The following is a 27,535-nucleotide window of genomic DNA, read 5'->3' as shown; positions in this document are numbered from 1 at the left end:
CAACCCCAGGGCGCGGATCGCCGGTGCCATGGCGGCGTGGCGGGACCTGCTCTTCTTGCAGCTGGGCTCCGTCTGCCGCGGGGGCCGGGACTGGCGGGGAGGCGGCTGGCGGCACCCGTCCCCCGATCGCTGCTCGGCGCCGGAGGAGCGACGACGGCGAGCACACCCGCGCTGGTCCCGACGGGGGGGCCGCGACGCCTCTGCCCAGCTGGTGAGGGCAGCGGGCGGGCGGGGGTCTCGCCGCTCTCTGCACGGGGAAGGCCCCGCGGGGGGGCGGCACGTGTTCGGGGTGGCCCTGCTCTGGGAAGGGGTGGCGGTGGGGTAGCCAGCTAAGGCTAACCACCCACCTGCTGCTCTTTGTCCGGGGGTACACGGTGCGCTAGCGGTGTCACGAGTGGCACTTGAGCATGTCGGTCTATGGCGTCGGAGTTCAACTGAAAAAAAGGCGAGGAGACCTGGGGAGGGAACACACCTACCTGCTGGACTAACGGGCTGATGGCAAAGAGAAGCTCCTTAAGGCTACACGGGGCTGTTCTGCCAGTGATTTTATGTCCTGGTGTCGGTGCTTCTTCCTCTGTGCTTCTGCAGATGTGCGCTTGAGTGACTTTATGCACGCACACCTGCTTGTGTTCTAGTAGCCACGAGTAGCTTCCAGCAAAAAGGGTTGCCCCCACCGCACGGCACAGTGGTTTTGTGGTAGCGTTATTTGAGTGCCATGAGGTTTAGAACAGAGATGTAAAATGTAAGAAAAATGCTCTAGTAAATTTTCACTACTTTCTTTTTACCATGGTGCTGACTGAAGCCTTTTTTTTTTTTTTTTTTTTAATATAAAGATGAAACGTGTGTGATTCAGATGTTGGGGTTTTAAGAACAGCACTCTGTGATTGTAGGTAAAACTGATACTGGATGGTATTTCGCACGGATCATGCTGTAGCAGCATGTCTCATGCATCCATTTCTGATGTACTTGCTGGTATGAGGAATACATTTACAGTGGAATATTCCTTGTAAGTGTTTATTAATACAGTTTTCAAAATACGCAGTTATCTGCTTGTACACTAAGAAAAAACAGGCTAGTGTTTTAAGTCGTGAACACCTGAAGTTAAACCACAAACTTGTTTTCTTGGTACCAGGACGAAGTAGCCAGTTTTTAGAGATTTAGTGTATTTTGGATCTACAAGGGGAATTGCAGTGTCATCTGTAGGGATAAGCTTATACTGGTATAAGGCTAAAATTAATTTAAAGAAGCATCATCAGTGGCTTTGTTGGTGGGTTTGTTTTTTTTTTTTTAATAAAAAATATGACCTGAAGTTGTGAAATCAGTTTACAGACTTTTCTTTCTAAGTTTTATACCAAAGTAAAGTAATTTAGTTTTATTTAAAGCAATAATAAGTTTATATAGTGGTATTAAAAAATGATAAACACCAAATAGGCTAGGTTATATTTAAACCTAAGTTTCCTTAATTGTTTTGTGGCTTGATAAGGGACAAATGCTGAAGCTTTCTTGGCTGTTACAAGGTCATTGGCCCCATAGGGAGTGTGCTGAAGTATGTTGGCCCTGGAAATAACCAGTATCAGGAAGAAAGCCTAAGAATCATACAGAACCTACAAGAGAAAGACATTTCTCTCTGGGCTCCACTTTCACTTTTTTTCTTTCTTTTTAATTGTAGTAGGGACAGGGAGCGGATAAGATCATTCTTACCTCCTCCCACCATGCATGAGCACCTAAGTGGAAAGCAGTAAGTCATATAGTAGCTTTAAAAGAGCAGGTGAATTTAAAATATCTGTAGCTTATAGAACAAAATGAGGTTTTGGTGAATGTCATTCTGTCCATGCAGCATGCACAGTGCTCCACTGTGGGCCGAAGGTAAAGTTTTCACAAACATCAAAACAATTTATGTGAGTAAGGCTCACAGTTGTTGGCATGTAAGAGCATGGATCCCTCTGGGACCAGTCGGACTTGTGTACGTCGTGGCTGCTTTGCTTGCATAGAACCTAGGGCTGGGCAGCGGCAACCGTCCACTCCTCTCTCATCCCAAGGAATTCTTGTTCGTCTCTGTGTAACCACAGTGGGAGATGCCCAGAGATAATAGAAGACAAGTTTTAATGGTCATGGGGCCAGAACTGTCCTCAATTTATTTTATTGTCATTAAAGTGGGGTTGTGGTACAGGTTAGGAGGTCAGGGGAAGTGTGAAGCAGTAGGAGGAGAAGGTCAGTCCCTTCCTGCTGCTGTCATCACAACTCTGAACATGGCTGATGTTATAAATAAGGTGGCACAGAACATGCTGGGCTACATATACAGTGTTCATCAGAGTGGATCTAATCTGGTTAAATCTGCTGAAGCTGAACAAAACCTTCCCAGGAGGAAAATCTACATGAAGTATGCATGAATCCCTTCCTACATCTTTTTCTAGATAAGCCACTCCTTCATCCTGCCTTTTCATGACCCAATTATAGATTTATTTTCTGCTCAGTAGCACCATGTCAGCTGAAGAGGTGGGTCCCCTTACATATATCCCCTAGCAAGCTGATCTACAGGCTTTTAGGTGCTATCCAAAGAGGTTGTATGTCCAAGTTGGGTAATCCAAGTTTCTGAAGACTGCACTAAAGAGTTTGAGACTCTTCAGGCATTTCACTGCATGACTGGACACTGAGGCAGCCATGAGTTCGCAAGTTTGATCTTCCCTTGGTGTTGTTTTCAGACTGGCTCTATCAGCTGTTGTGTAAATCTTCCCCGATTCTTGTAGTACGTAAACATATTTCTCTGTAGCGCACATACTAGGTGAATCCTTGTGATCCATGCTGTGTTCTTTGGATTACCAATTCTTTTGCTTTACATTCTTACCTCTAAAATTTTGCCTCAGTTTTTGAGAGCTAGTAGCACCTTCTCTTGCCTGTCCTGAAAGAAAAGAGGCTCCTTTGAGGGGCTATAGCTCTAAGTAAAGTGTGTAAGCCTCAAGAAAGGCAGGATTTATTAAGCACTTGTCTTCATCCTTTCCTTGGAGCTGGTGTCACTGTGCGTCTCTGCTGTAGTGTGGTTGCTAGTATGCGCTATTGTAAGTTGTCCAGTTCCTTCTGTCTGCTTGTAAGGGAGCAGACAGTGGCATCTAAGAACAGTTTGTTGCTGTTGTTTTTGTCAGGGAAAAAGCTGAGTGCTGTCGTGCTGCATGTTGAAAAATACAGGTCAGAAAAAGGGGGTTTTAAAACCTATTGGTGTTGTGACATCTTGTTGCTACTGTTTCCAAATCAAATGTCCTTTGGTTGGTAATTAAATGGGTGTGTCTGATTCTTCCTAATCATTAAGTCAGTGATGAGAATTGGGTTCAGCCCTTTTCAGTGTTGTCAGTATTGAGGAAATTCTTCATGGGCACTGTGTCAGGGCAGACACTCTCCTCCTCGCCTTCACTGCTTTCAGGTGTAATGGTCTGGAACTTGGTAAACACTCCTTGGTGTCAAAAAATATCATGTTCTCATTATAAAAGTGGTTTCCTAGCTGCCGTGTGGTGCTAGGGATTACACAGAGGTGATGAGGGACACGGTCACATCTGCAAGGGGTTGGTAGCCTGTTCTGACTGCAGCGTCAGTGGGGTTAGGCTGCATTGCTGAGGTCAGACTGTGGATATAGATTTTTCAGCAGCCTGGCTGGAGTGGGATGATACCAGGTTTGATCACAGTCCTGCTCCTGTAAAGTACTGGTTTTATGTTATATTGGCACAGTTTAACCCCCAAAGAGTCATAGATGAGCTTCTACTGGTGCTTACAAAATATATGCCATGCAGCCGTGGCCCTCTCATAGATACCTGCCTATCCCTGCTCTGGCCGTTCCCTCACTTCTCATGCTGCTGCAGCTCACTAGAGCATGCAAACAAAGCTGCAGCTGGACAGCTTGGTGAGTAAGGAGTGCTCCCAGGAGGCTGGCTGGCCTTTGAGGAGGGGAGTTGGCAGCAGGATGGGGCACAGGCCTTTTAGGCTGCAGGGTAGTGTGACTGGGAGCACAGCCTGGTGTGGTGGGGATCGGGAGTCGCAGCCTGGTTTGGTGCAGGGGGAGCAGTGGTGATGGCTGCCAGGTCGTCCTGTGCAGCCCAGCATAAACGTCAACCAAAGCTGCTCCTCACTGCCTGGCCCTGGGGAAATCCAGGCCTTTGGGGGTCCCTTGGACTGCTGTTCCAACCTCTAGAGCAAGAAACCAGATGGTAAGGCTTGAACATGTCTTGGCACATGAGGCCAAAAGCACAGAAAGACCCTGTGGAGAGCCCTAGGGTGTGTTCAGATGGCCTCTGTGGCAAAGGCGGAGGACGAGTCTGTCTCAACAAGACCCCCAGCGGCTGCTCCCAGCCTGAGTCTGGCTCTTCCTCCGGCTGGGTTGAGGTGGCTGTTCATGAGTCTGTGGTGGTTGGTAGGTGAATACTGTGATTCCTATTTAAAAGCAAGACAGCACTGTAAAGAAAAGCTTTTTTTAGTTTATTTGGTTGATTTTTGCACTGTAGCGAGGTGGGCAGAACTGAGGAGAGTGCTGAGGCATGGCCAGCTGGGAAACACAGGGTGGGACCATACCTTCAGACTCCTCAGAAATCATCCAGGCTGTGCTCCCTCTCTCCCTAGAAGATAGGATTTCAGTCCTGTGACAGTCTGCCTGTGTTGCGGTGTGTGTGAGGGCTGCTGTACTCAGCTGTGAAGCCCGTGAAGATTTTATTACTGTGTGAGACAAGCAGTGGAGCAAACAGAGCAATGCTGGCAGGAGTGACAGCGAACAGTTACGTGGCTCCAGAAGTGAGATGTGTGGGTGGCTCCCATCCCTTAAATTTCATGGTGTTACAGAGTAATACAGGTGGTATCAAGCTGTGACTTACTGAGGCCCTTCATGCTTCCTCCAGCTGAGTGTTGCAAATTGCATTTGTTTTCCACTCTAGATACTTCAGATACGGCCTGTCTTCAGAGCCACTATTCAATATTAATTCCCATGTTGTGAAAATATAAAACAAACAAAAGAAAGCTCTGAGATTTGTCAGCAGATAATATTCTTCTCTTCCTCCTGCTGGTTTAAACTGTGAAGAACTTTGTGCTGTGTAATGTTGAATCCTTTGATGGAGGAATGTAACAGCAGTGGGTGGTTGACCTCTGTGGTCGCTCCGTGCCAGATAGGTGAGACGCAGTTTCAGAAATAGCAAGTTGATTATCTCTTTGCCAGCATCCAAGTGCTGAACAAGGAAGCGTCTTTGATGAGGAAACAGTTTTGTATTTAGTATTTCCTGCATTTTTGTCATGACCCCACTGCTGTTTGCGTTCAGAAATACTCTTTCAATTGTATTGTGTGGTCTACGCTGAGATCAGAAGCAGCATTCTGGAAAGCCCACTGAAGTCAAAGAGTTTTTCACGATGGGCTAAGTTTGGGAGCCAAATATTGGAAACATTTTTATGAGCCTTTGATGTAAGGCCCCAGTCCAGAAAAGCACTTAGGCATACATACTTAGTTTTTAAGTGCAGTTCATTAAATGTGAAAGAAAATGCCATAGCATGCTGTTAGTTGAAGGCTGAATTTATGCATTTCTAAGAAGCTGACACCCTCCATTTGTGCCATGGAAAGTAAAGTCTTTCTTCAATATGACTGAAGATTTTTAACAAATTCTGTTATCCCTGTCAGACTTAGGTCTACATTTACCCTGCTTGTACAGGTAATTTCTGTTAGTGTAGGTCATGTGTCTGTGAAAATCTGCGAACATGTTTACAGTGGCTGTCTTTGAATTAATACTAGGAAATAATCACATAAATTCTGCTGTGACCTGAAATTGCATGTTATCTTTAAAAGCAGAAAACAGAGAAACATTTCTGTGCTATTGAATCTGCAGTATGCCAGGCCCTGTAACTGGGCATGGTGAGCTGGTGAGCAATGGTGGAAGCATTCGAATTAAATTTTTACACAATATTTTTGTAAGGATGTAGTGCTGAAAATTTTAACTGCAAATTCAGTTACTTATAGTTGCAGTATTTCCGCAGATGTGCAGAATCCTGAACGCTTCAGCAAAGTAGCAGGTAAGAAAGACTGGATAAGCAGAAGAGGCTAGTTAGCAACAGATGTAATGATGTACTGTAGTGATGAAGGTCAGGGGAACCACAGTGTGCCTGTGTTACAAAGCCAGGTTGTTGTCTTCTGAGAGGTTAGCCTGAACACAAGGAAATTCTAGAAGGCCTTGAGCATGTGTTGAAAAACTCACTCTGGGTTCATGTTTTACAGTGCATGAGTCTGGAGTTTTACAATGCACTTCTATCCTGTGTGATTCCAAAGTGTTCTTCGTTACAGTCAGTTGTTACATTGCTACATACCATAAACATGCATGTAATGGATGATGAACCAGAAAGTTCTTGTCCTGAAAAGCTTTTGCAGACAGACTGTTAAGTTGGAAATCTCTTTAGTACTGGCAGTAATTTACAGTTACATGGGATGCAGAAATACTGCCGAGGTCCTGCTTTTTCAAGAATTATTATGCATGATACTTGTGAGTCCACCTTATCTTTTATAGCTCAGGAGTTTCCAGGGTAAGGGTTCAAGAGACGGCAGTGTGCTTATTAGGCAGAGCTCTTGTGAAATAGTGTTGAGTATTAGCTCATAAGAGCTGTGGCTGCGTTTCAGGTGTGTAATGTTCCTGCAAATGACTTGCTCTGTGTGTAGTTATTTTTCAAAGGGATTTAAGACATTTTAGAACACTGCGCTGAACACAGAAGCTAGATTCTTGCAATGGCAGTAATAAGGAGAAGTTCTTTCCTTTCCTTCACTGTGTATTTGAATAAGGGTTGGTCACATGCAGCATTACACTGATTTCTCACAGTTACATTTTCAGCTGAGAATGGTGTCGCCCTCCTGCCCATGCACTGAAAGTCAGTTTGTGATCTTTTGGGGTATTTCTCATTCTTGCCATGAGCTGGAAAGTTTCCTTATAGCATACTGGAGTCCTGAGGCACATCTATTAGCCCCAGGATTATCTGTTGCTGTTTAATGAGTATTTGCTTTCATCTAATAATTCTGAGGGTGGTAAATAATTTCTTAACTGGAAACAGTTAAGGCATAGGAGAGTGGTTGTGTGTAGTGGATTCACTACACAGAGTGTGGGCAGAGCTGAGATATGCTGCTTGGCAGCACCTTTCAGCTCTTGCCGTAGTGTTTTGGTGAGACACGAAATAGAGATTTTTGTTCTCTGTTACCAATACAAATATGTTGCAGTTTTAGTTAATCTTTCTAGTTTCCAGCACAGCTGTGCTTTGCCTAAATGAACTAACCTGTTACTTCACCTGCCTAGTCATGATGTGATTTCTCAGTATCTGTCCCTGTCTGGATCTACAATGTGTCATTAAAGCCAGTTACTCCTATTTTGTCTAGTAAATCATTATATTTCAATAGCGGATGAAATTATGCTGGTATAGAGATACATGCCTTTTAATTTCCTTTTGCAGGGAACTCAACAGTGTTCAGAGCAGCATGCAGTTTCATTAGAAAATGCATTTACATGTGCCTTTCACCCCAAAAGGGACATAAGTACAGCTAATTGTACCAAAAATTTGCTGTTTGTTTTGGCAGCATAAACTAGTTTTTCTGAGGTTAGTACTCAACCGGTGAACAGTGCTTATTTTCTGGTCTTGAAGGGGCTGAATGTTTCCTACAGATCTTGGTTTAGTAAAGCTAATTCCAGAGCAGGACAAATGCACATTGACCCCTACTTATCAGAGTTTAATTGGTGCAGTGAATCTAAAGGCTTTGACTCTGGCAGGTCCTTTCTGAGGGGGTGGGGTGGGCTGGGGCAGAAGAAAGCAGCAGCAGAAATGGAAGTGTTTCCCCGTTTCTGCTGGAGGGGTGGGTGGTGGAGTGAGGGCAGACCCCAGTATAGCAGGTGATCGCAGACTGCACCACACCATCCAAGCACTGTGTACCTGCATGGTGACGCCAGCGGGATGGTGGCATGGTGACTGACGTTGCTGATGGTACCCCTGGATTTTGGAGGACAGTTTACCTCTAGGCTAGGCTCAGCTTTTAGGTTTTGTCTGCTCTTACTCCCTGTCAGCAAGGATTTGAAAGAAATGAGTGGTGCAAGTATTTCTGTGAATTTTATGCTCTGATCTATTTCTATACTTCTGGAAAGCTTAATTTTTGAATGTTACTTATGTGTAACCAAATTTGACCTGACATTGTCCCTTTAATACCATATTATGCAAGGATCTCCGACAGTGAAGATATTGGAGAAGTGATTAAAGGCAATTTTCTAAAAATTGCTCATGTGCCTTAAATTTCAGAGCCAAACTCTTGCCACTCCATTGACTAAATCAGTCTATAAATCTCCAAAGCCTCTTCTATGGCAGGGAACTATAAGCAGGAATCCTAATCCTCAGACTGGTGAGAAACGAGAAGGCAAAACTCTCAACTCCCAAACAAAGGTCTCAGGACCTAATGGAACGAAAATTGCAATATAAACTTGGCTTCGGGTCTTCTGTATATAAGAACAGTAAATTGCCAGTTGGAAGGAATATGTAGGTGTATTTTTGTCTCCTTTGGGGTTTGGTGGTAGAAAGGATAGAGGTTGTTGCTAGCTGAGGTGCATGTACCTCACTGTAGTGGTGGGAGAAGTTTTTATTTGTTGTTGAATTTAAGGATGACATTTTTGAATTGTTAGCCAGAGTTTTTACAAAGCTGGGAATCAAGAGCAAACAAATAGCAGTTCAGAAGCTTCCTCTTTTCATTTTTACTTGCCCAGCCCTGAAGTCATGAATGACTGTAAAAGCATGAAGGTTTAAAACCCTTTTCCTGACTATACAATTAGCTTAGAAACTAAGTAAAGCCCTAAATTAAAAAATGAATGCTGTTGCTATGGTGTAAATTTTACATACTACATGAAGATTTCACCTTGTATAAAATTAATAATAAGGATAAATGTGTTGTATCTCAGTGTTTCAGTTTTTAAATTTGTTCTTCATAAGATGAAATACAATTATATAGTCTGGTGGGGGATTTTTTTGTATGATTGGTTGATTGGAATTTCAATATCTGTATTTTACGTAGTTCACCTGTTCAGGAACTTTATTAAAGAGAAAAATGGTGGACTTTGCAAACAATGTTTTTTTGCTATATTCATGTTCATTGTTTGAGAGGAATATAAATGTTAAAATTACAGGCTTTGTCAGGATCATATGCAGATGATATGCTATCTACTGCTTTTTTAAATGTAAAAATTACGGATGCAGGGAGGTATAAGGCTGCACCATAGCCAACGCTGGCAAACTCTTTGTATAAATAAGCAAAGATTAATGTTGAAATATCTCAATGGGAAGATACCATGTTTCTTTGCAGGGCAGGGTAAAAGCTCCAAATAGTGCATCAACTACACTTTGCAATGTCATTTTCAGTCCTGTTGACTTGGAATCCTGAAATGGAGTTAACTTATATAACTGCTGTGTGCATGTCTCTGTGCCACTGGGTGAGGTGCATCTTGGTACTTCGAGATTCAAACGTCAAATAAATTTCTTAGGGATCTCATTCAGCTGAAATAAACATGAATTTTGTCAATGACTGCTCTAGTACGAAAGTTAGACTCATGGCATGTAATCTAAAGCTGTAGAGGTTTATCTCCATTGACTTTGTTGGACCTGTAGCCTGACCCATTGTGACAAGAGTGGCCTGATGAACTCTGGCATGTGTTGGTCACTGTCCTTGCTGTCTCAGCTGCAGAAAAACATAGGTGCTTTTAGGCAAAATTGAAAAAGGATGCACAAAACATACAGAATTTTAAGCAATGATATTTTTCTTAACCCTCAATTGCCCTCCAAAACCTAATTAAATAAATAAATAAATAAATAAAATTCTTTAAAACAACGTATGTTTTTTAGCAGATAGCTTAGCTATTAAAAAAGCTGATAGTAGAGAAGCCTTTTCATCTCCCGTATTAGATGTAACTTCAACTCATACAGTGTATTGCCATTACTGAAGACTGTAAGTTGTATTTGGTTTGAAATAACCACGCCAAACAGTTGTTGTGTAAAACATGACCTCTCCTCCCTTTAAATGATTGATTTGTGTTTATCTTGTGTCGTGTAATTTAATGATGAGGATCACTGAGCTTTGGAGATAAAGACTTGACACTCCTTTTTGAGTGTACTCACACATGGATTAGCTGATGCCTTGCTCAGCTGGCAGCATGTTTTGCTGTTGGTGCCTAGGCTGATGCAATGTTTCTCTGTTACACTGGGCTGCTTATCTCCAACACTGGCCTTCACACCTGGAAAGACACCCAGATAACAGTTGATTTCTAGAATGTGGCATGCTGGAGGGAAAGCAGTTCAAGGGAAGCTACCCTAGACTGCAATGCAAACAGCTTGCTCAAAATTACTTGGAGTGTTCTTGCTAAACTGAAAGTGACAGCAGCTGGGTATTCTCTCACAAGACTGAGCATGTTGCCTCAGCAAATGCTTTAAGGCTTGTCAGCCTTTTGACCATTCTGTCACACCCTTTTTTGTTAATGAAAAGTTTCATAAAGTTCAGTCTTAACTGAGGCATCCCATAAAAAAAAAAGATTTTTTGTTCCCCAGTTTTGCTTGAAAATAGTAATGGGTTGCAGAAACATCAGAGTCCCAGGTTGTTGTAATATAGAAACATTTGACTGTTTTGCTTGGTAGCTCAAACAATGAGAATAAAGTGCTTTAGGAAGCATGAAACAGTACTGACTACTAACAAGAATATTACTGGCAGTTTTCTGAGAGCAGTGTGTGCTTGCCCTTGGGTATTGAAATCTGCTTCACTGCTTCTGAGGATTAATGGATTTAATTTCTTGCACCTTGACTTCAGTCGGTCTCTGTTACTAAGATAACTAATTTTCTTGCGTGCCCATCCTCTGTCCAGCCCTGAGGATCTTTCACATTGTTACTCCCTTGTTTGAAGCTCAACCAGACGCGTTCACTTAGTTGCTCCCAGAAGAAAACACATGCACATCAATACTGGCAACTGCTCCTTAGTGATCTGTTTCATCTTTGTCAGTGGGGGCCCATTTCAGAGTACATTAAAACCAAAGGTAGGACTCTCATTAGTCTTGGTAGAAGCTGGGTCGCTACCTGCAGACAAGCTGATAGTTCAGGTTGCCTGTGGCCCTCCGTAACTGTGTGACTAGCTGGGAAATTATGCAGGGGTATTTAGGGATGTGAAGCCAAAGTTAAGAAAACCCTCAAGTGGGCCTGCTTTATTAAGGATCATAACTCCATTCTGGAGATAAAAGAGAAGTACTCTCTTTTATAAGAATTGTTGCTGAACTCTGTCATAAAAATCCCCCAGCAGTATTCTTAAGAAGTTGAATTATTGGCGTTTTAACTGAAATCTTTTCTAAGTCACTGTATGAAAGACACATTTTGCAAACAAATATGGAGACCAGTACTCACCGTAACTATTTTTATAGGGCAAACATTTTGCAAATCATTTTATAGCTGTTTGTCTTGTATGCCTAATCATAAACTAGGACCCTGCTGTGCTGTGTCCTGGAGAGATTGCTGTCTGTTTATAAGGTAGACAACAGAGAGTGAGATGACCATGAGAAATGAGACAGAATGGTCGGTACAGTTTTATTTGCTCTTTACAATAAGATGTCTGTCCATTGTGGAGGTAGCTCCCTTTGAAAACAAAAAGAATCCTTTGCTTCCAGTGATTACTAAATTCAGTCCCAGAGATTTCAAAGTTCAGCATCCAAAAACTATCATTCCTTTCAGGAAATTTGCTCCTGCTAGGCTTGAAGAGAAAGAAGTTCAAAGACTTCCAGTCAGGTTGTTTGAAAAAAAATCTGATACCACAGTGACTATTCAGTTTACTTGTCTGCAACAGGCATTGCTGAGACACTTCACAGTGTCGCAGGAGGCCAGTGAATGAAACTAACTTGACATACTCTTGAGTGCTAGGACTAGTCTTTGGTCCCTGCTTTTGTATTTGACTGTAGTCCTAGTTGAATAAAGATATAACCAAGATGAATCTATTCTTAAGTCTGTTAAGAAAAATAAAAGAAGGAATCAACCATCTCTTTCAGGTAAAAAGAAAACCTTGCCTTTTTTTGACACAGCTTTAGGAAGATTGCTAGTCTTCTGACAGAAGGGAAGTACAGTCCTTTAAGCAGTCCTGATTCATTTTTACCATTTCCTCTATTGCACATGTGTTTGACAGATCCTCTAAATAATTGTCATGTTTATTAGTGAGGGGTGGGGATAAATTTTAATATTGATCTTTCTGTGGAGCTTTGTGAATCTTGGGTGTGAAAGGCTAAGACTGTTCAGAGCTGAAACTTCCCCTTACAGTGTTTGGTTTCATCTAATATCGTGATGGGTATCTTTCTGTGTTACAGCCATGTAGATGTTATAGTGCAATTTTTGGCATTATATACTGAAGTTCAGGAATACAGTTGTGTTTGAAATGTCTTTTCAGTCCCCCAAATCCTGGATTGAAGAGGTCTTCAGTAAAAGAGAATGTGCACAGATCGTTCCCAGTTCAAAAGATCCTCACAGGTAAAATAATGAATTTCTCTTATTTTTCATAAAGAATAATTTCTTATGGATGTTGTGTGTAGCTTGGATGAAGTTCTTGGAAGTTTTGCAGTGACGTCATTGGTGATTGCTTGTGTGTGTGGTTTTTCATAGATACTGTCACCGGTACGTTTTGAATTAGAAGTTGGCAACAGTTGACCTTCCTGGGCTTCTTATACGTGATTCTCTCTGACTGATGACTAAAACTGTAGGATGGCATCCGATTGAGAGATTGAGTCACATGGAGTTACTGCTGCACAGGAATTCTTAATCCTGTACCAACATCTTATCCCTTCCTTAGAGTAATGCCTACTGCTGCTCACAGGCTTCTGAGGTAGAGGTTTCTGCCCAGGCTGGTGTAGAGTGTGAAAAAACTGATGAAAGGATCAAATCGTCAATCTGTGTTCTAGAACCTGAGAAAGCAAACATAATTGGCATTCCACATTGCATATCCAGTGGTTGGATAATTAAACTCAGTGATATCATATTCTGAGAATGTAAACTTGTAATACTGATCATATTGTTTTGAACACCTGGATAGTGTAGAGTAGCTAAGAGAGGTAACTCATCTATGAAATGCAGATTTGATGTACAGTCTGAGGTGTAAAATGGCAAACAAATCACCCAGTGTATTATCCAGGGGTATGATTCTGAGTGCAGAAGAGCACACAGCCTGTAATGCTGTTGATGAGAATATTTCACAGGTGAATGAATACTTTCTGAATAACATTACAGATGTTTTCTTTTATACAAGCATGTATTAATTATGCACCTTTTATCACAGGTGTCCTGCAGAATGCCAGGTGTGTCAGAATTTAATCAGGTAAGAGTACATAAATGTATATCTATGATTTTTGTAATGACCTGAAATTAGTGATAGTCATTCTTAGTTAAGAAAGTAATTACAACAAAAATATCCTTCTTCTTGTATTGTCAGAGCAGCATTTCTGGGGGTGTGCTGGAGAATATTTAGCATCAATCCGGGTGAAATAACTTGTATGATAGCCTTTCATTATTTGCAATAGAAAATCTTATCCAAGTACTTTGTGTGTGTGTATGAATCTGTCTTAATCTTCTTCTGAGGAATGAAAAAAAGAAATGTGCTTTTAAGTGGGAGACAATTCCAGCTGTATCCTGGGTGATATGAAGGAGAGTGAGGCAAAATAGACCTCATAGCAGCCTTCCAGTATCTGAAAGGGGCCTATAAGGATGCTGGGGAGGGACTCTTCATTAGGGACTGTAGTGATAGGGCAAGGGGTAACGGGTTAAAACTTAAACAGGGGAAATCTAGATTGGGTATAAGGAGGAAGTTCTTTACTGTAAGAGTGGTGAGGCACTAGAATGGGTTGCCTGGGGAAGTTGTGAATGCTCCATCCCTGGCAGTGTTCAAGGCCAGGTTGGACAGAGCCTTGGGTGAGATGGTGTAGTGTGAGGTGTCCCTGCCCATGGCAGAGGGGTTGGAACTAGATGATCTTAAGGTCCTTTCCAACCCTAACTATTCTATGATTCTATGATTCTATGAAAATAAACAGTAAGAATTATGGAAAAAGAAAGAACAAAATAAAGGAAGAAGAAGGACGGTATTAGAAACATCCCTGCTGATAGGTTTTCTGAAGGCTTTTTCATCTTGGCAGAGGGCATTCTGAGTCCGTGCTTTTGGGAAGGCAAGCAACAAAAGCTATGTCACTTTGGCATTTTTAATTCATGTGTGGTTTTTTTTCAGACAGGTAATATTTTGTGGTTCATATTAATCAGTAGTTTTCAATCTAACTGTCATGGTTAAAGCCCAGCTGGTAACTCAGAACCATGCATCTGCTCTTCCCCTTCTTCTCCTTCTTCCCCCCCAGCTCTGGGTTGGATGGGGAGGAGAATCGAAATAATGTAAATCCCACAGGTTGAGATAAGAACAGTCCAGTAACTAAGGTATAATACAAAACTACTACTACTACTAATAGGTTCAAGACCAGGTTGTCAAGACCTGTTCAAGACCAGGTTGGACGAGGCCTTGATTGATATGGTTTAGTGTGAGGTGTACCTGCCCATGGCAGGGGGGTTGGAACTTGATAATCTTAAGGTCCTTTCCAACCCTAACTATTCTATGATTCTATGATTCTATAATTATGATAAGGGAAATAACAAGAGGAGAGAATATAAGACTAAAAATGGAAAGGGAAGAAAATAAACACAAGTGATGCACCATACAATTGCTCACCACCCATTGACCTGAGGACTGATCTGCCCTTCCACGTGACTCTCCCCAGTTTATACACTGGACGTGACATGCTGTGGTATGGAATACCCCTTTGGCTAGTTTGGGTCAGGTGGATGCGCGGATTGACTCCATAACTAGTTAAAGTTGTAAAGTAGGTATGCTTTTTATTCAGCGCTGAGACGCACGGGGATAATTCCTCAAAGTCATGCATGCCTCAGTGTTGTTTCCCTCTACATTTATTCTCTAAAGTTATATATATTCATAAGGTTGCACAATATGCCTATACATATTCATGTCCTATCCCCGCTTCCTATTATAATGAGCCAGAAGGCCCTCTGCGCCTGCGCAGTGCCCCCTCTGGTCATGGGCAGGGGTCTCAAGATGAAGTAAATGAGTCTTCCTCCTCTGGGTAGGGGTCTTCAAGATGAAGTAAATGAGTCTTCCTCTTCTTGCACTTTTCACCTTTTTTAGTCTTTACGTGTGGCCTTAGAGTTTGGTCAGTGTCCCAGCCGTAAATCCTCTACTTCTCCCCTTTATCAGTAGAGTTTGATCAGTGTCCCAGCCGTAAATCCTCTACTTCTCCCCTTTATCAGTAGATTCAGGCGTCTGCTTATTAACAGGACCGGAGGTCTCTGTTCTGCTTAGCAGGCATTTACAACAGATAGTCCTTTTGTTTAAACAAATTCCTCTAACCCCCTTGTACAACCTCCCTGTACAACCCCCTTGTACAACCCCCTGTACTACCCCCCTGTACAATGGTCAACCCTCTGTATCAAGGTGTCCTGTCTCTGCTTCCTCTTGGCTTTTTACACCCCTCCTTACTGGCAGAGCATGAGACTGAAAAGTCATTGATCAGGGTAAGTGCTTCTTAGCAACAACTAAAACATCAGTGTGTTATCAGCATTGGTCTCAGAATAGAGCTGAAACACAGCACTGCACCAGCTACTAGGAAGGATTAGCAGCTATGCTTTCAGCTGTTACAGCTGAACCCAAGACACCAACATTTTGAGACTACAACAGTCCTGCAATCTGCTCCCTTCCCCCGGCAGAATGAACATGTTATTTGGTCTGGGAAGCTCTTTGATATGAAAATTAACCTGGGGGTGGATGGAAAACCAAACCAAGATCAGCTTTCCACCAAATCAGTGGAAATGGGAACCCCACAGAGCGAGTTTACTTTTTTCTCTCAACTTTCTCAGTAAAGACATCCCCTACCTTTGTGGATTTTTTTATCTTGTAGCTTTTTCTTTCACTTGTCATTTAGCATTTTCATGCTGTTTAAATTAATGTAAATATTATTTGTTCATCTGTCTGTATATGCAGAACATGTGTGTGGGTCTGATGTTCATTTTGGTCAGCCATTATCTTGAAAGTTTGTTTTCCCATATGTTAGCTGTTCTTGTTTTCTTGTGTATCTTAAGGCGTACACAGAACTTTGTTCTAGGGGAATTTTTCTGTTCCTAACAAGGGGAAACAATTTTCATATAAGTGTTGTAAGTGGTTATATGGTATTTATTGGATCAGCAATGAAAGAGGTTTTGGGCTTCCTGAGATCTGTCATTTTCCACAACAGTCCAAAAGTCATGTGAATGTACTTGATGCCTACTATAATTCGACCTAATATTGTAGGCAAATGAAATCTGTTGAAGTTTCCTTACGTGCAGAGAACTTCCAAGGTTTGCAAACAGTTTATGAGTGTGTTATGCAACTATTTGCTCATACTAGGTAGAATAACTCCCGTTTAGTACTTGCTAATCAAATTTGAGTAACTTAACTGGCACCTTTGCCTACTCTTCTCAGTGTGTTGAAAGTCCTCTATCTGCTCTTCAGTGCAGTGCTCATGAGCACATCCCAGGTGGCACATGCATGAATATGTAAGAATGTGATGACAGGCTTCGGCATCCTTACACATCTGAGATGTTCTCACAAATTGTCTGATATAGAATCATAGACTCATAGAATAGTTAGGGTTGGAAAGGACCTTAAGATCATCTAGTTCCAACCCCTCTGCCATGGGCAGGGACACCTCACACTAAACCGTGTCACCCAAGGCTTCGTCCAACCTGGCCTTGAACACTGCCAGGGATGGAGCATTCACAACCTTCCTGGACAACCCATTCCAGTGCCTCACCACCCTTACAGTAAAGAACTTCTTTCTTATATCCAGTCTATACTTCCCCTGTTTAAGTTTTAACCCATTACCCCTTGTCCTATCACTACAGTCCCTAATGAAGAGTCCCTCCCCAGCATCCTTATAGGCCCCCTTCAGATACTGGAAGGCTGCTATGAGGTCTCCATGCAGCCTTCTCTTCTCCAGGCTGAACAGCCCCAACTTTCTCAGCCTGTCTTCATAGGGGAGGTGCTTCAGTCCCCTGATCATCGTTGTGGCCCTCCTCTGGACTTGTTCCAACAGTTCCATGTATTTTTATGTTGAGGACCCCAGAACTGGACACAATACTGCAAGTGAGGTCTCACAAGAGCAGAGTAGAGGGGCAGGATCACCTTCTTCGACCTGCTGGTCAAGCTCCTTTTGATGCAGCCCAGGATACAGTTGGCTTTCTGGGCTGCCAGCACACACTGAAGCTGGCTCATGTTCATTTTCTCATCAACCAACACCCCCAAGTCCTTCATTGCAGGGCTGCTCTGAATCTCTTCTTTGCCCAACCTGTAGCTGTGCCTGGGATTGCTCTGACCCAGGTGCAGGACCTTGCACTTGTCACTAACTTTTCAGTCTCTTAGTCTTGGCTTTTGACCTCCCAGGTAGCTCAGGAGTCCTTAGCACCTTGTCCATTCCTGCTAGACAGCAAGACAGAGAGAGCATGCCAGCTTGGAGCAGATCATAAACTATTTGGGAAATACCAATCCTTCTGAGTTCAGACCTCTTGCTATGATAATCTGAGGTAAACCCAGCTGTGCAAAGACCTTGCACAACTTTCGTATGCCTACATGCAGTTCTTCCACTGCCTGCTCAGCATAACTGAGCTGTTCTGAATGTAGCTCATGTCTGGTTGCATTTATATGTAAACGTTAAATATGTAGTACAAATGATGTTAATTAGTAAAACAGTTTGGTGTTCCTTAAGCTTCTCAGTTTCAAGGTTATTACACTGATTTGTCTTGTCACAGGATTAGTTCCTTTCCACAGGATCTCTGCTTTGACTCAGTGTAATGTGGTATGTAAGTGAGTAATGTAAGGTGATATAGAATTTAGTTGTGACTGGTATTTGGTTCTCTTTCTTTTGGAATGACTAGTGGTGAAAGGCCTTGTTATCATGAGGCCACTCTAGGAGTAGTGCAGTGACCGCAGGATGTTTTCTGGGTCAAAAGACAATAGGGTATCTTTGTTTTTTTTCTAATCTTTCACCTAAAGATATGATTTTTTTTCTGACATTTGCTGTCTTTTACCCTTTTTGGAGTCTCCCCAAAAAGCCAGCAGAAAAAAAATGGAGCAAGGAGGCTGTAGAGACCTTTGTCCTCTGAAGACCAACCCATCTCTTTCTTCTGGTCTTTTCTTTGACATACAGAGGGAGGGAGAGTCATAAACAAGTATAGTCATTGGCCTTGTGCTCCCTGTGGGTGGATTTTACCTAAATCTGCATCCCTTGGGCTATCTGCTTTGCAGCTACATTGCTCTGAAAGTCTTTTAATTTAGATGTGTCTCCACAGTAGTTTGAGTGTGGCTTCTGAGTCCACATGTTATTTGACAACACAGTGTCAGCAGCAACCTCCTACTTGTGTTGATCTCTCACTGTCTTCTGAAATAGTAATTTAATTATACATCTGGAAGTGATATAACATGGCTTGTTCCAGCTTGGATACTTTTTGTTTAGTAAATAAGCCTTGACCTGCTTGTCTTGATTTGTCTACGAGGAGGCAAAATTACAAAGTTTTTTGCTTTTGGGGTCATCAGAATGAGGTCCATAGATTAATAGGTTATTTCAGCAGTTCCTATGCCCCCTCTCCTAATCTCTGTTGGGTTTGGTTTTTGTTTTGGTATTTTTTTCTGCTGCTATCACAGTGCAAATAGTTGTGGAGTCATGCAGTGAGCCTGACTGGGCAATATTTCTGGTTAGAGTAGCTTGGCGATAAAAACCCTCTGTGATGCTTCCCCCCACAACATGATCTAACCCCTGGGCTATATCACTTCCTCTGTTTTTGTAGGGTTCGGTTGTGAGCACATGCCTGACTTCTTTCTGGGAAATTGCTGGATTTCTGAGATATCTTACTGTTTGTCTCAGCTAGGGAAAAGGTATAAATTAGCTAATCCATATTGAATTAGCTTGACAAAATGTGAGCATTTTTGGTAGAACCTATTGCCTTCTGGCTTCTAGCTAACCATCATCATATATGTGACAATAGGTCTCAATTCTTCTGTAGTGTACAACTCTTTAATTCTCCACTGAATAACATTGTTTGCATTGTTCTTCTCCAGTCTGCTTTTGCAGGGCACTGAATCAATCAATTGTAAATTGCCTCTGTTAAAAAAACGGAGTGCAAGCATAACTTCATGGATTCTGTGTATCAAAAAGTGCCTTTCTAAAGCAGGTTGCTTCTTTAATTTACTTATGGTTGCTTTGTGGTTGTTTTTTGTTTGCTTGTTATTTCAGATTTATTTCTCTTTCACCCATTAGTTCTCACTCATCTCCACAGAAAACTCTCTCTGAATGTACCTCTTCAGGATTTTTCACATGTTTACATCTATCCTGCCCTTAGATCCATAAGTAATACATCTGAGTCTGAACACAGTAGTTAAGTTTGGGTTGTTGGAGGCCATTTGATATCTTAAAAGAGTTTAAGGGAATAATACATCTCCATTCCCAAGGGTATTTGAACTTCTGAAATGTCTAAAGGAAAACTGCACTGTCAGATGTCACTATAAATTACACTGAAGTTAATTTTGTAGAAGAGACTGGAGCATGTCAAAGCCTGACAGTATTACCAATTGAATTTGGAATTTAGGTTATTTATTCAGTTGCAAACTTTCAGTGCTAACCAACCTTCTGCTAAATTTCCCTTAACATTGCACTTCAGGCCATTTATTTTGTATATTTACTCTGCTGGCATCTTAAGGGTTAGTATAAAGTTCACTCTAAAGTTTTCTCTAGACTGATGGTTGCTCCTCTCCTCCTGATTAATGATTTTTCTTCTGTACCTAGAATAACCTGTGGTAATAGCCATTGTGAGACTTGGTGTTCTGTGATATTCATCTGAAATGTTATATATGAGACCAATAAATCTGAGCTGCAGGTCAGAATTGCTACATGGGACTCTCAAGCAGTTACAGAATCCTACAGAATCACAGCAAGGTTTGGGTTGGAAGGGACCTTTGAAAATTATCTAGTCCAAACTCCCAACTGTTATTAGTGTTCCTCAAGCAGAGAACAAGTTCTGTATCCAATAAAACTTACTAATGATTTAATGCCGCGTCATTTTGCCATTGCTGAGATTTTTTCAGCTGAGTTAATTTTTGTTACATTCTGTGTCAGAAAGCTACAATATCCTTCCTTGCAGAAAGCCTTTTGGCCTATTCTGATTAAGATTCAAGAGTTACATATGTGTTTGATGTAAAATAATTGTTTTATTTTTAATGTGAGATGTTGCTGTGGACGGCTGATTGGAGATCACCCAGGAGTGGACGGTAACTGGCCTGTTTATCAGGCTGCCCCACAGAGAGATGATGAAGAATGGTCTGTGCAAAACCACACGAAGATGAGTCCAACAGATGCATTTGGTACGATCAATTTTCAAGATGGAGATCACACTTACCATGCTAAGGTAACAGATTCGGTTTATACATTGGTTTTCTTTTTATCACTTCAGCACAGGAAAGGCAAAAAGTGGTTTTGGGTGACTATCAGATTTTTTGCATTAAGAGAGCAGGGGGGATCTAAAAGTAAGTCAGGTTAGAGTGTTTGTATGATATTTTTGTATTGAACTTCACTGCAATTAAGCATAGTCTGTCTTGCTGTCTGTATTTCTCACTGATGTATTTTTATGCTGTCACATTAGTGGTATTGTGAAAGTGCTAATCCTGTACAAAATCTTTAATAAATTAATGCTGGGAACTTTGTAAGATGTAAGATACTGCAGTTTCTTCTTTTGGGGTATTTAAAGGATGGTTATTTTACCCATTATTATTTATTCAGTACATTAGGCTCTCTTATGACAGCAATTTGGAACAGCTGATGCATCTGATGGTTAAGGAATGGCAGATGGAGTTGCCAAAGCTAGTAATCTCTGTTCATGGAGGCATTCAAAATTTCAAGCTTCCCTCAAAGATCAAGCAGGTTTTTTGCAAAGGATTGGTGAAGGCTGCTGAGACTACAGGAGCTTGGATAATTACAGAAGGCATCAACAGCGGTAGTGCAATTACTTTTCTTTGTTTCAGTCTTTCTCTGGTGTTTTTTCTCTGCATATGAGCATATGATTTTAGAGTGAATGTAATTAAATTGTTTGATAATTTGTGATATTTTAGCACAAAATTAAGAGCTTAAGAGCAATGTATAGTTCAAAGAGTAACAAAATGTTCATCTGCTGTTGACAGGCATTCTATTTTAAATAGTTCATTATTTTTATAGTTTTATTATTTTTATTTTCAGGTTTTAGAATTTTTTATTGTAGAGCATATTGTGCATGTAACATGAAACATTGATCGTAGATAACCAGAACTTATTTGCAGTTAATTTAATCTGCTTCATTGAAATATTTAGGCTCTGAGGACTGCGATTGGTGTTTTTGAAACAGTTTTCAAATCTAAATTTAGCTCAAGTTTTATAATTAATAAAGTTTTGAATTAGGATAATTCATTCATTAGCTTATTCATCTGTGAAACTCCCTATAAGCTACTATCAAAATTTGTGGGGGTCTGTAAGTCATGGAAATGAAACACTTTTGCTTCTTTAGCAACCTGGTGACCTTACAGGAGAAATGCCCTCTGAATTTGTGTTAATAATAAAGTTTTATGGAGGTATAAAGCACCATTAGCAACATATGTGAGTATTACTAATTAGAAATATGCGTTGAGTTTGAAGCAGTGATGCATTACATCTGAGCCTTACAATTCTTGCAGTGCACATCAAATATACAAGTTGGGTGGGATGGTTAGTTTCTGATTAAAGCATAACCATAGAATAAATTACATTGTGGGAAACCCTTTGATTGGTGTCCTGTAGCAGGTGTCCAGATGTAGAAGAAAAATGATGATTTAGTTATCTGTTTAGGAGTGTCCAAGCATGTGGGGGATGCTTTGAAAGGCCGTGCTTCACCCCACCTGAGAAAGATCTTTGCTGTTGGAATTCCTCCATGGGGTATCATTGAGAACCAGAGTGATCTCATTGGAAAAGATGTGAGTTGGACACATTTCCTTAATAAAAACCTTCCTGTTCAGAGAATGTTACAGCTTTTTTGCAGACTTTATTTTCTGCCGGCTTCATTTCAGTAGTTTGATATTTTTCGTCAGTAACAGGTTTAAATTTTAGACTAGGTTTACATTTTGCTCAACAGTAAGTTCTGTGGCATGTTGAAGCACTGTATTTTGCCCTTTGTATGTAAATGAATAGTTTTAAAGTATTTCTCTTCTTATAGGAAATTTCCAGTCCTTTTTGAGATTTTGTAATTAATTAGGCAATTCTCTTGTGGTTGCAAGTGATGTATTTTGTATATTCATGTAATTCAGGATGAGCAATGGTATACACAAATAGGCTATTAATATGCATGATTTTTATTCATAAACTAGAACTTTATGTGACTGCCAATGTGAAGGCACAATCTACATGACTTTCTAAAAACCCTTGATGAGTATGGTGAAAACATTTTAAATAAATGATAGCTCACGTTTTTAATGGGAATACATTCACTAAAAATATGACACTGTATTTCAGCTGTTGCAAAGAAGGGCATGCAGTGACTCTGACTAAGGACTGCAAGCCTATTTAGAAATGCTTTTTGTAGTACTAATTGTGGTTTTGTAGTACTAATTGTAGTAATAAATGTGGAAAACCCATGTTTGAGGAGAACTGCAAAAAGTATGGTAGAGGCTTTCAGAAGATCACAGTATGATGAAGAAATACAATACATAGGTTGTGAATGCTCCATCCCTGGCGGTGTTCAAGGCCAGGTTGGACGAAGCCTTGAGTGGCACGGTTTAGTGTGAGGTGTCCCTGCCCATGGCAGGGGGGTTGGAACTAGATGATCTTAAGGTCCTTTCCAACCCTAACTATTCTATGATTCTGTGAATCTATAAAATGGTGATATTTTGTTGCTTTTTTTGAAGATCTTTTTATTTTGGTTTTCTTAGGTAGTTTGCCTGTACCAGACACTTGGTAATCCACTCAGCAAGCTAAGTACCCTCAACAGCATGCACTCTCATTTTTTAATGGCAGATGATGGGACTGTAGGGAAGTATGGGAATGAAATGATGCTCAGGAGGAATTTGGAGAAGTACATATCACATCAAAAAATACACACAAGTGAGTACTGCTGATTACTTTTCTATGTGTATTGGTAAATAAATGGATATTGACCACATTTCAAACACTGTCAATGTCCTTGCATGTAAGAGCTATTGGAAAGAACAGATTGATATTTTGAAGGATGTTTCTTCTTTCTAGTGCTAAGGATACTTACAATTTATCAGGAGGTTTTAATGGTCTTTTTGATGTGGTTGCAGAAGTTCTGTGAAAATCTTAAAAAGTGTAAGTCAAATTAGAGATGGTGAAGGCATGATTTCCTCTCCATTGAGCCATATGTGAGACTCCTTCATAAGTATTTATTTACCAGATATTCTGATTTTTTTGTGTGTGACTTAGACCTGTTTGTAACTGATTAGGTGTGTTTTGAAACAGGAATGGGCCAAGGTGTACCTGTAGTTGGATTGGTGGTGGAAGGAGGCCCCAGTGTGATCCTAATGGTGTGGGAGTACGTGAGGGCCAGCCCAACTGTCCCTGTGGTGGTCTATGAGGGCACTGGCAGAGCTGCAGATATCCTGGCTTTTACCCACAAATACACAGGTGATACAGGGTGAGTAGTGGCATAATGCTCCTCCTCCTTGGATCTCTGAGATAATATCTTATGGTTTTAGTAATGAGCCTGCCATGGTCTTTTGCTGTTCTTTACTTCTGTGAAGTGAGAGCAGTTTCTTCCTTCCCTGTCTCAAACTCTCAAACTAATGCTGAAAGAATTATTCTGCCCAATTTAAGATGGTGCCTTTTTCTTTTTTTTCTTTTTTTTTTTTTAAGAGGGAAAAGAAACTACATCTAGCCATTTTGAGTTGTTATGTTTTCACCCTTGGTAAGGGGTACTATTGGGTTGTCCCAGAGGGTCTGCTTGGGTTTCAATTCAATCTTTTCTCCTGCCATCAATATTGTATAAGTAGACTTGGATTTGGGTTGCACAAAACTTTTGGGGCTAGGGCTGAGGTTAGTTGCTGTAGGACCCTCAGGCTGGGGAAGGAAAAGGAATAAGGTTCCTTGTCTTTGACTTTGGTTTACTTAGTCAGTGGTAACCCTGGTTTGTCATACTCATCTAGCTGTTATGCTTTATGCAGCCTCAGCTGCACTCTGTTACACCCACCTTGATGAAAATTTTGCATCCAGACTGGAAACAAATACACATATATTTGCATAGCAAATTAATATTTTGGGAAAAATTTTTCAAGGACTGTTAAAATAAAGAACCAATTTTAAAAAGATGGTCTGGGTTTGTTCAAATAAAAAAAAAAGAACAATTTAAACTTTATATCCTAATTATTTATTTATTATCTTTTATAAACACTCTTTTGGGGGGGTTTGCATTTCTCTAGTGTGTTCTTTTGAGAAGTTTTTCTTCTCTTGCTTTTTCTTTGACATTTTTGACCTTTAAAAAAAATTCCCGCCATTTCAAAAAGAAATGTAAATGTGTATGAAAAGGTTAACAGGAATATAAATGAGGGGAAAAAAGATGAGAGAAGTATGAAACCTAATGAACAATGAGGAATTTAATGTTATCCCTATATGTTTATTGAAAAAAATAACAAGTTTGCTAAACTTCTGGTGATTTTTAGCTCTGTATTCACAGACAATCCTGTGAGAATTGTATCTTTTTAATTTGTTCTGTTTCCAGTAGCCTATATATATATATCTGGTCAGAAGTAATGCCTGATTAACACAAGTTTTGTCTTTTGCTGAGGTATCGTTTGGGCTGATAAGAATTAGCCAGAAATACACTTTTTCTTGGTTGTATATCTGTTTTTCAGGGAGCTGCGCCCTCAAGTGAAGAAGGAAGTCTTAGTGATGATCCAAAACACATTTAGCTTGGGACAGAAACAATGCAGTCATCTATTTCACATTTTGATGGAATGCATGGAGCACAGAGACTCTGTGAGTAGGGTTCGTGCTCTGAATTTAGGATGTCTTCATTTGCAGTTACCCTTTTGACTTTTTGCTCTTTCTGCATTGGGTTGGCATGGACACAGCATTGTAAAAGTAATGATGTTATCTCTAAAATAAGATTACATGAATGTGTCTGGGCTTATTTATATATTAAGTAGCTCTACATAGCCTGTTTAGTTAACCTTTCAAATCTCAGTGCTTGTTTATGAAATGACAGCCTTTCTAACTTTACTAAAAAGTCAGACATCTTTGTATTCACAGGAAAGATCAAGTAATTCCTACTTTTTTCCCTTCTTTATTAGTGTCTTATTTGTAAGTTTAAAATGTTTCTGTCTATTTTTCTACTTATAACAGAATTGTACTAAAATTTGTCGCTGAGTATTAAAGTGTACCTTTGAAATGTGCTGGCATGTTTAGTAGCTCAAGTGCTTATTTGCAAGTAGAATTATACAATGGTTTGGATTGGAAGAGACCTTAAAGATCACCTAGTTCTAATCCCTCTGCCACGGACAGGGATAACTTCCACTAGACCAGGTTGCTCAAAGCTCCCCCAACCTGGCCTTGAACACTGCCAAGGATGAAGCATCCACAGCTTCTCTGGGCAACCTGTGCCAGTGCCTCACCACCCTCACAGCAAAGAATTTATTTCTAGTATCTGATCTAAATCTACCCTCCTTCAGTTAAAACCGTTACCCTTCTGGGGTGGTTTAAACCCAGTGGTAACTTGCAACCATGCAGCTGCTCATTCACTCCTTTCTTCTTCCCTCCCACCTTCATCCTATCACTACACTCTCTGATAAAGAGACCCTCCCAATCTTTGCTGTACCACAAGTAATAAAAGGCTGCTAGAAGGCATCCCTGGAGTCCTCTCTTCTCCAGGCTGAACAAAAACCCAACTCTCTCAGCCTGTCCTTACAGGAGAGGTGCTCCCGCCTTCTGGTCATCCTTGTGGCCCTACTCTGGACTTGCTCAAAAAGGTCCATATCCTTTTTATGTTGGGGGCCTGAGAACCAAACATATAAAGGTCTCACGAGAGTGGATTAAAGGGGGAAAATCACCTCTGTCTACCTGCTGGCCATCCTTCTTTTGATGCAGTCCAGGATGTGACTGGGTTTCTGGGCTGCAAGCACATTTTGCTAGTCATGTCCAGTTTTAAACCCACCAGTAACCCCAAGTGCTTCTCCACAGGACTGTTCTCAGTCCACTCATCACCCAGCCTGTATCCCTGTTTGGACGGCCCCATGTGCAGGACCTTGCACCTGGACTTGTTGAACTTGACAAGGTTCACACAAGGCCACCTCTCGAGCATGTCAACGTCCCTCTGAGTAGCATCCCTTCCCTCCAGTGTATTGAGTGCACCACACATCTTGGTGTCATTGGCAAACTTACTGAGGGCACACTCAATCCCACTGTCCATGTCGCCAACAAAGGTGTTAAAAAATCCTGGTCCCAATACCAGCCAATGAGGGACACTTGTCACTGGTCTTCACCCAGACATTGAGCCTGCATTGACTGCAACTCTTTGAGTGTGACTATCTAGCCAGTTCCTTATCCACCTGCTAAATCCATGTTTCTCCATTTACAGACAAAGGTTTTGTGTGGGACAGTATCAAATGCTTTGTATAAACCCAGGTAGATGATGTCAGTTGCTCTTCCTTTATCCACCAAAGCCATGGGACCATCGTAGAAAGCCACTGAATCTGTCAGGCAAAATTTGCCCTTCATGATGATGTGTTGGCTGCCACCAATCACCTTCTTATTGTCCATGTACCTTATCACATTTTCCAGGAGGATCTGCTCCATGATCTTGCTGGACACAGAGATGATACTGTCTGGCCTGTAGTTCCCTGGTCTTCCTTTTTAGCCTTTTTAAAACAGGGGGTCATGTTTTCCCTTTTCCATTCACTGGGAATTTCACTAGTCCATTATGACTTTTCAAATGTGATGGAGGACCAAGTATTTGCTATGGGAGTAATGACAATTGTAACAGTAATCACTAAAATATGTATGTTTTTATTCTTGTTTGTTTGATTTTTTGTTTCACTTTGAGTGGCTGTTGAGTTTAATACTGAGTAGATATCAGCCATACTGCATTTTTACATTTCTCAGATTTAAAGGCTAGTCAAAAGCAAGTAGACTCAATTTGTTATGGAGTAGGTTGATTCCAATTTGCCTGGGATGCCATTGCATTAAAAAGCAAAATGGTACATTTTCTGGGTGAAACAAAGGAAAATCATGTCTGGGACTTTGCCATTGTTTGTGTTGAAATGTGTATGATTTAATCTATCCCAGCCCTTACAAAGAAGAAATAACTGCAGACTTCTCTGCCTCACCTCAAATAGTATACTTCTGCAATTCTAACAGATAACCATATTTGATGCGCTGTCAGAAGATCAGCAGGACATTGATTTGGCGATTCTGACTGC

The 27,535-nt window shown here is 41.0% G+C and overlaps 1 protein-coding gene across 2 annotated transcripts; it reads left to right on the top strand.

Annotated features, from left to right (window-relative positions):
• Positions 1–27,535, top strand: LOC133278265 (transient receptor potential cation channel subfamily M member 6-like). 2 transcript variants are annotated; one of them, XM_061470831.1, is made up of 10 exons: positions 1–211; positions 12,434–12,513; positions 13,316–13,354; positions 20,337–20,517; positions 20,889–21,102; positions 21,963–22,087; positions 23,039–23,210; positions 23,586–23,760; positions 24,974–25,097; positions 27,402–27,535. In XM_061470831.1, exons 1-10 carry the CDS (start codon positions 29–31, stop codon positions 27,468–27,470), a joined length of 1,362 nt encoding a protein of 453 aa, XP_061326815.1. In that variant the 5' UTR covers positions 1–28; the 3' UTR covers positions 27,471–27,535. The 2 variants fall into 2 exon arrangements, with proteins under 2 accessions (XP_061326815.1, XP_061326816.1); XM_061470832.1 differs by lacking the exons at positions 24,974–25,097; positions 27,402–27,535 and having other exon boundaries at positions 23,586–23,764.

The sequence above is a fragment of the Pezoporus flaviventris genome, unplaced genomic scaffold, assembly GCF_033815535.1.
Source record: "Pezoporus flaviventris isolate CSIRO_AGI_PZ_B2104156 unplaced genomic scaffold, CSIRO_AGI_Pfla_v1 ptg000064l, whole genome shotgun sequence".
Classification (NCBI taxonomy): Eukaryota; Metazoa; Chordata; class Aves; order Psittaciformes; family Psittacidae; genus Pezoporus; species Pezoporus flaviventris.
Note: the sequence above shows the minus strand (reverse complement) of the source record. Positions and strands in the feature narration are given on the sequence as shown.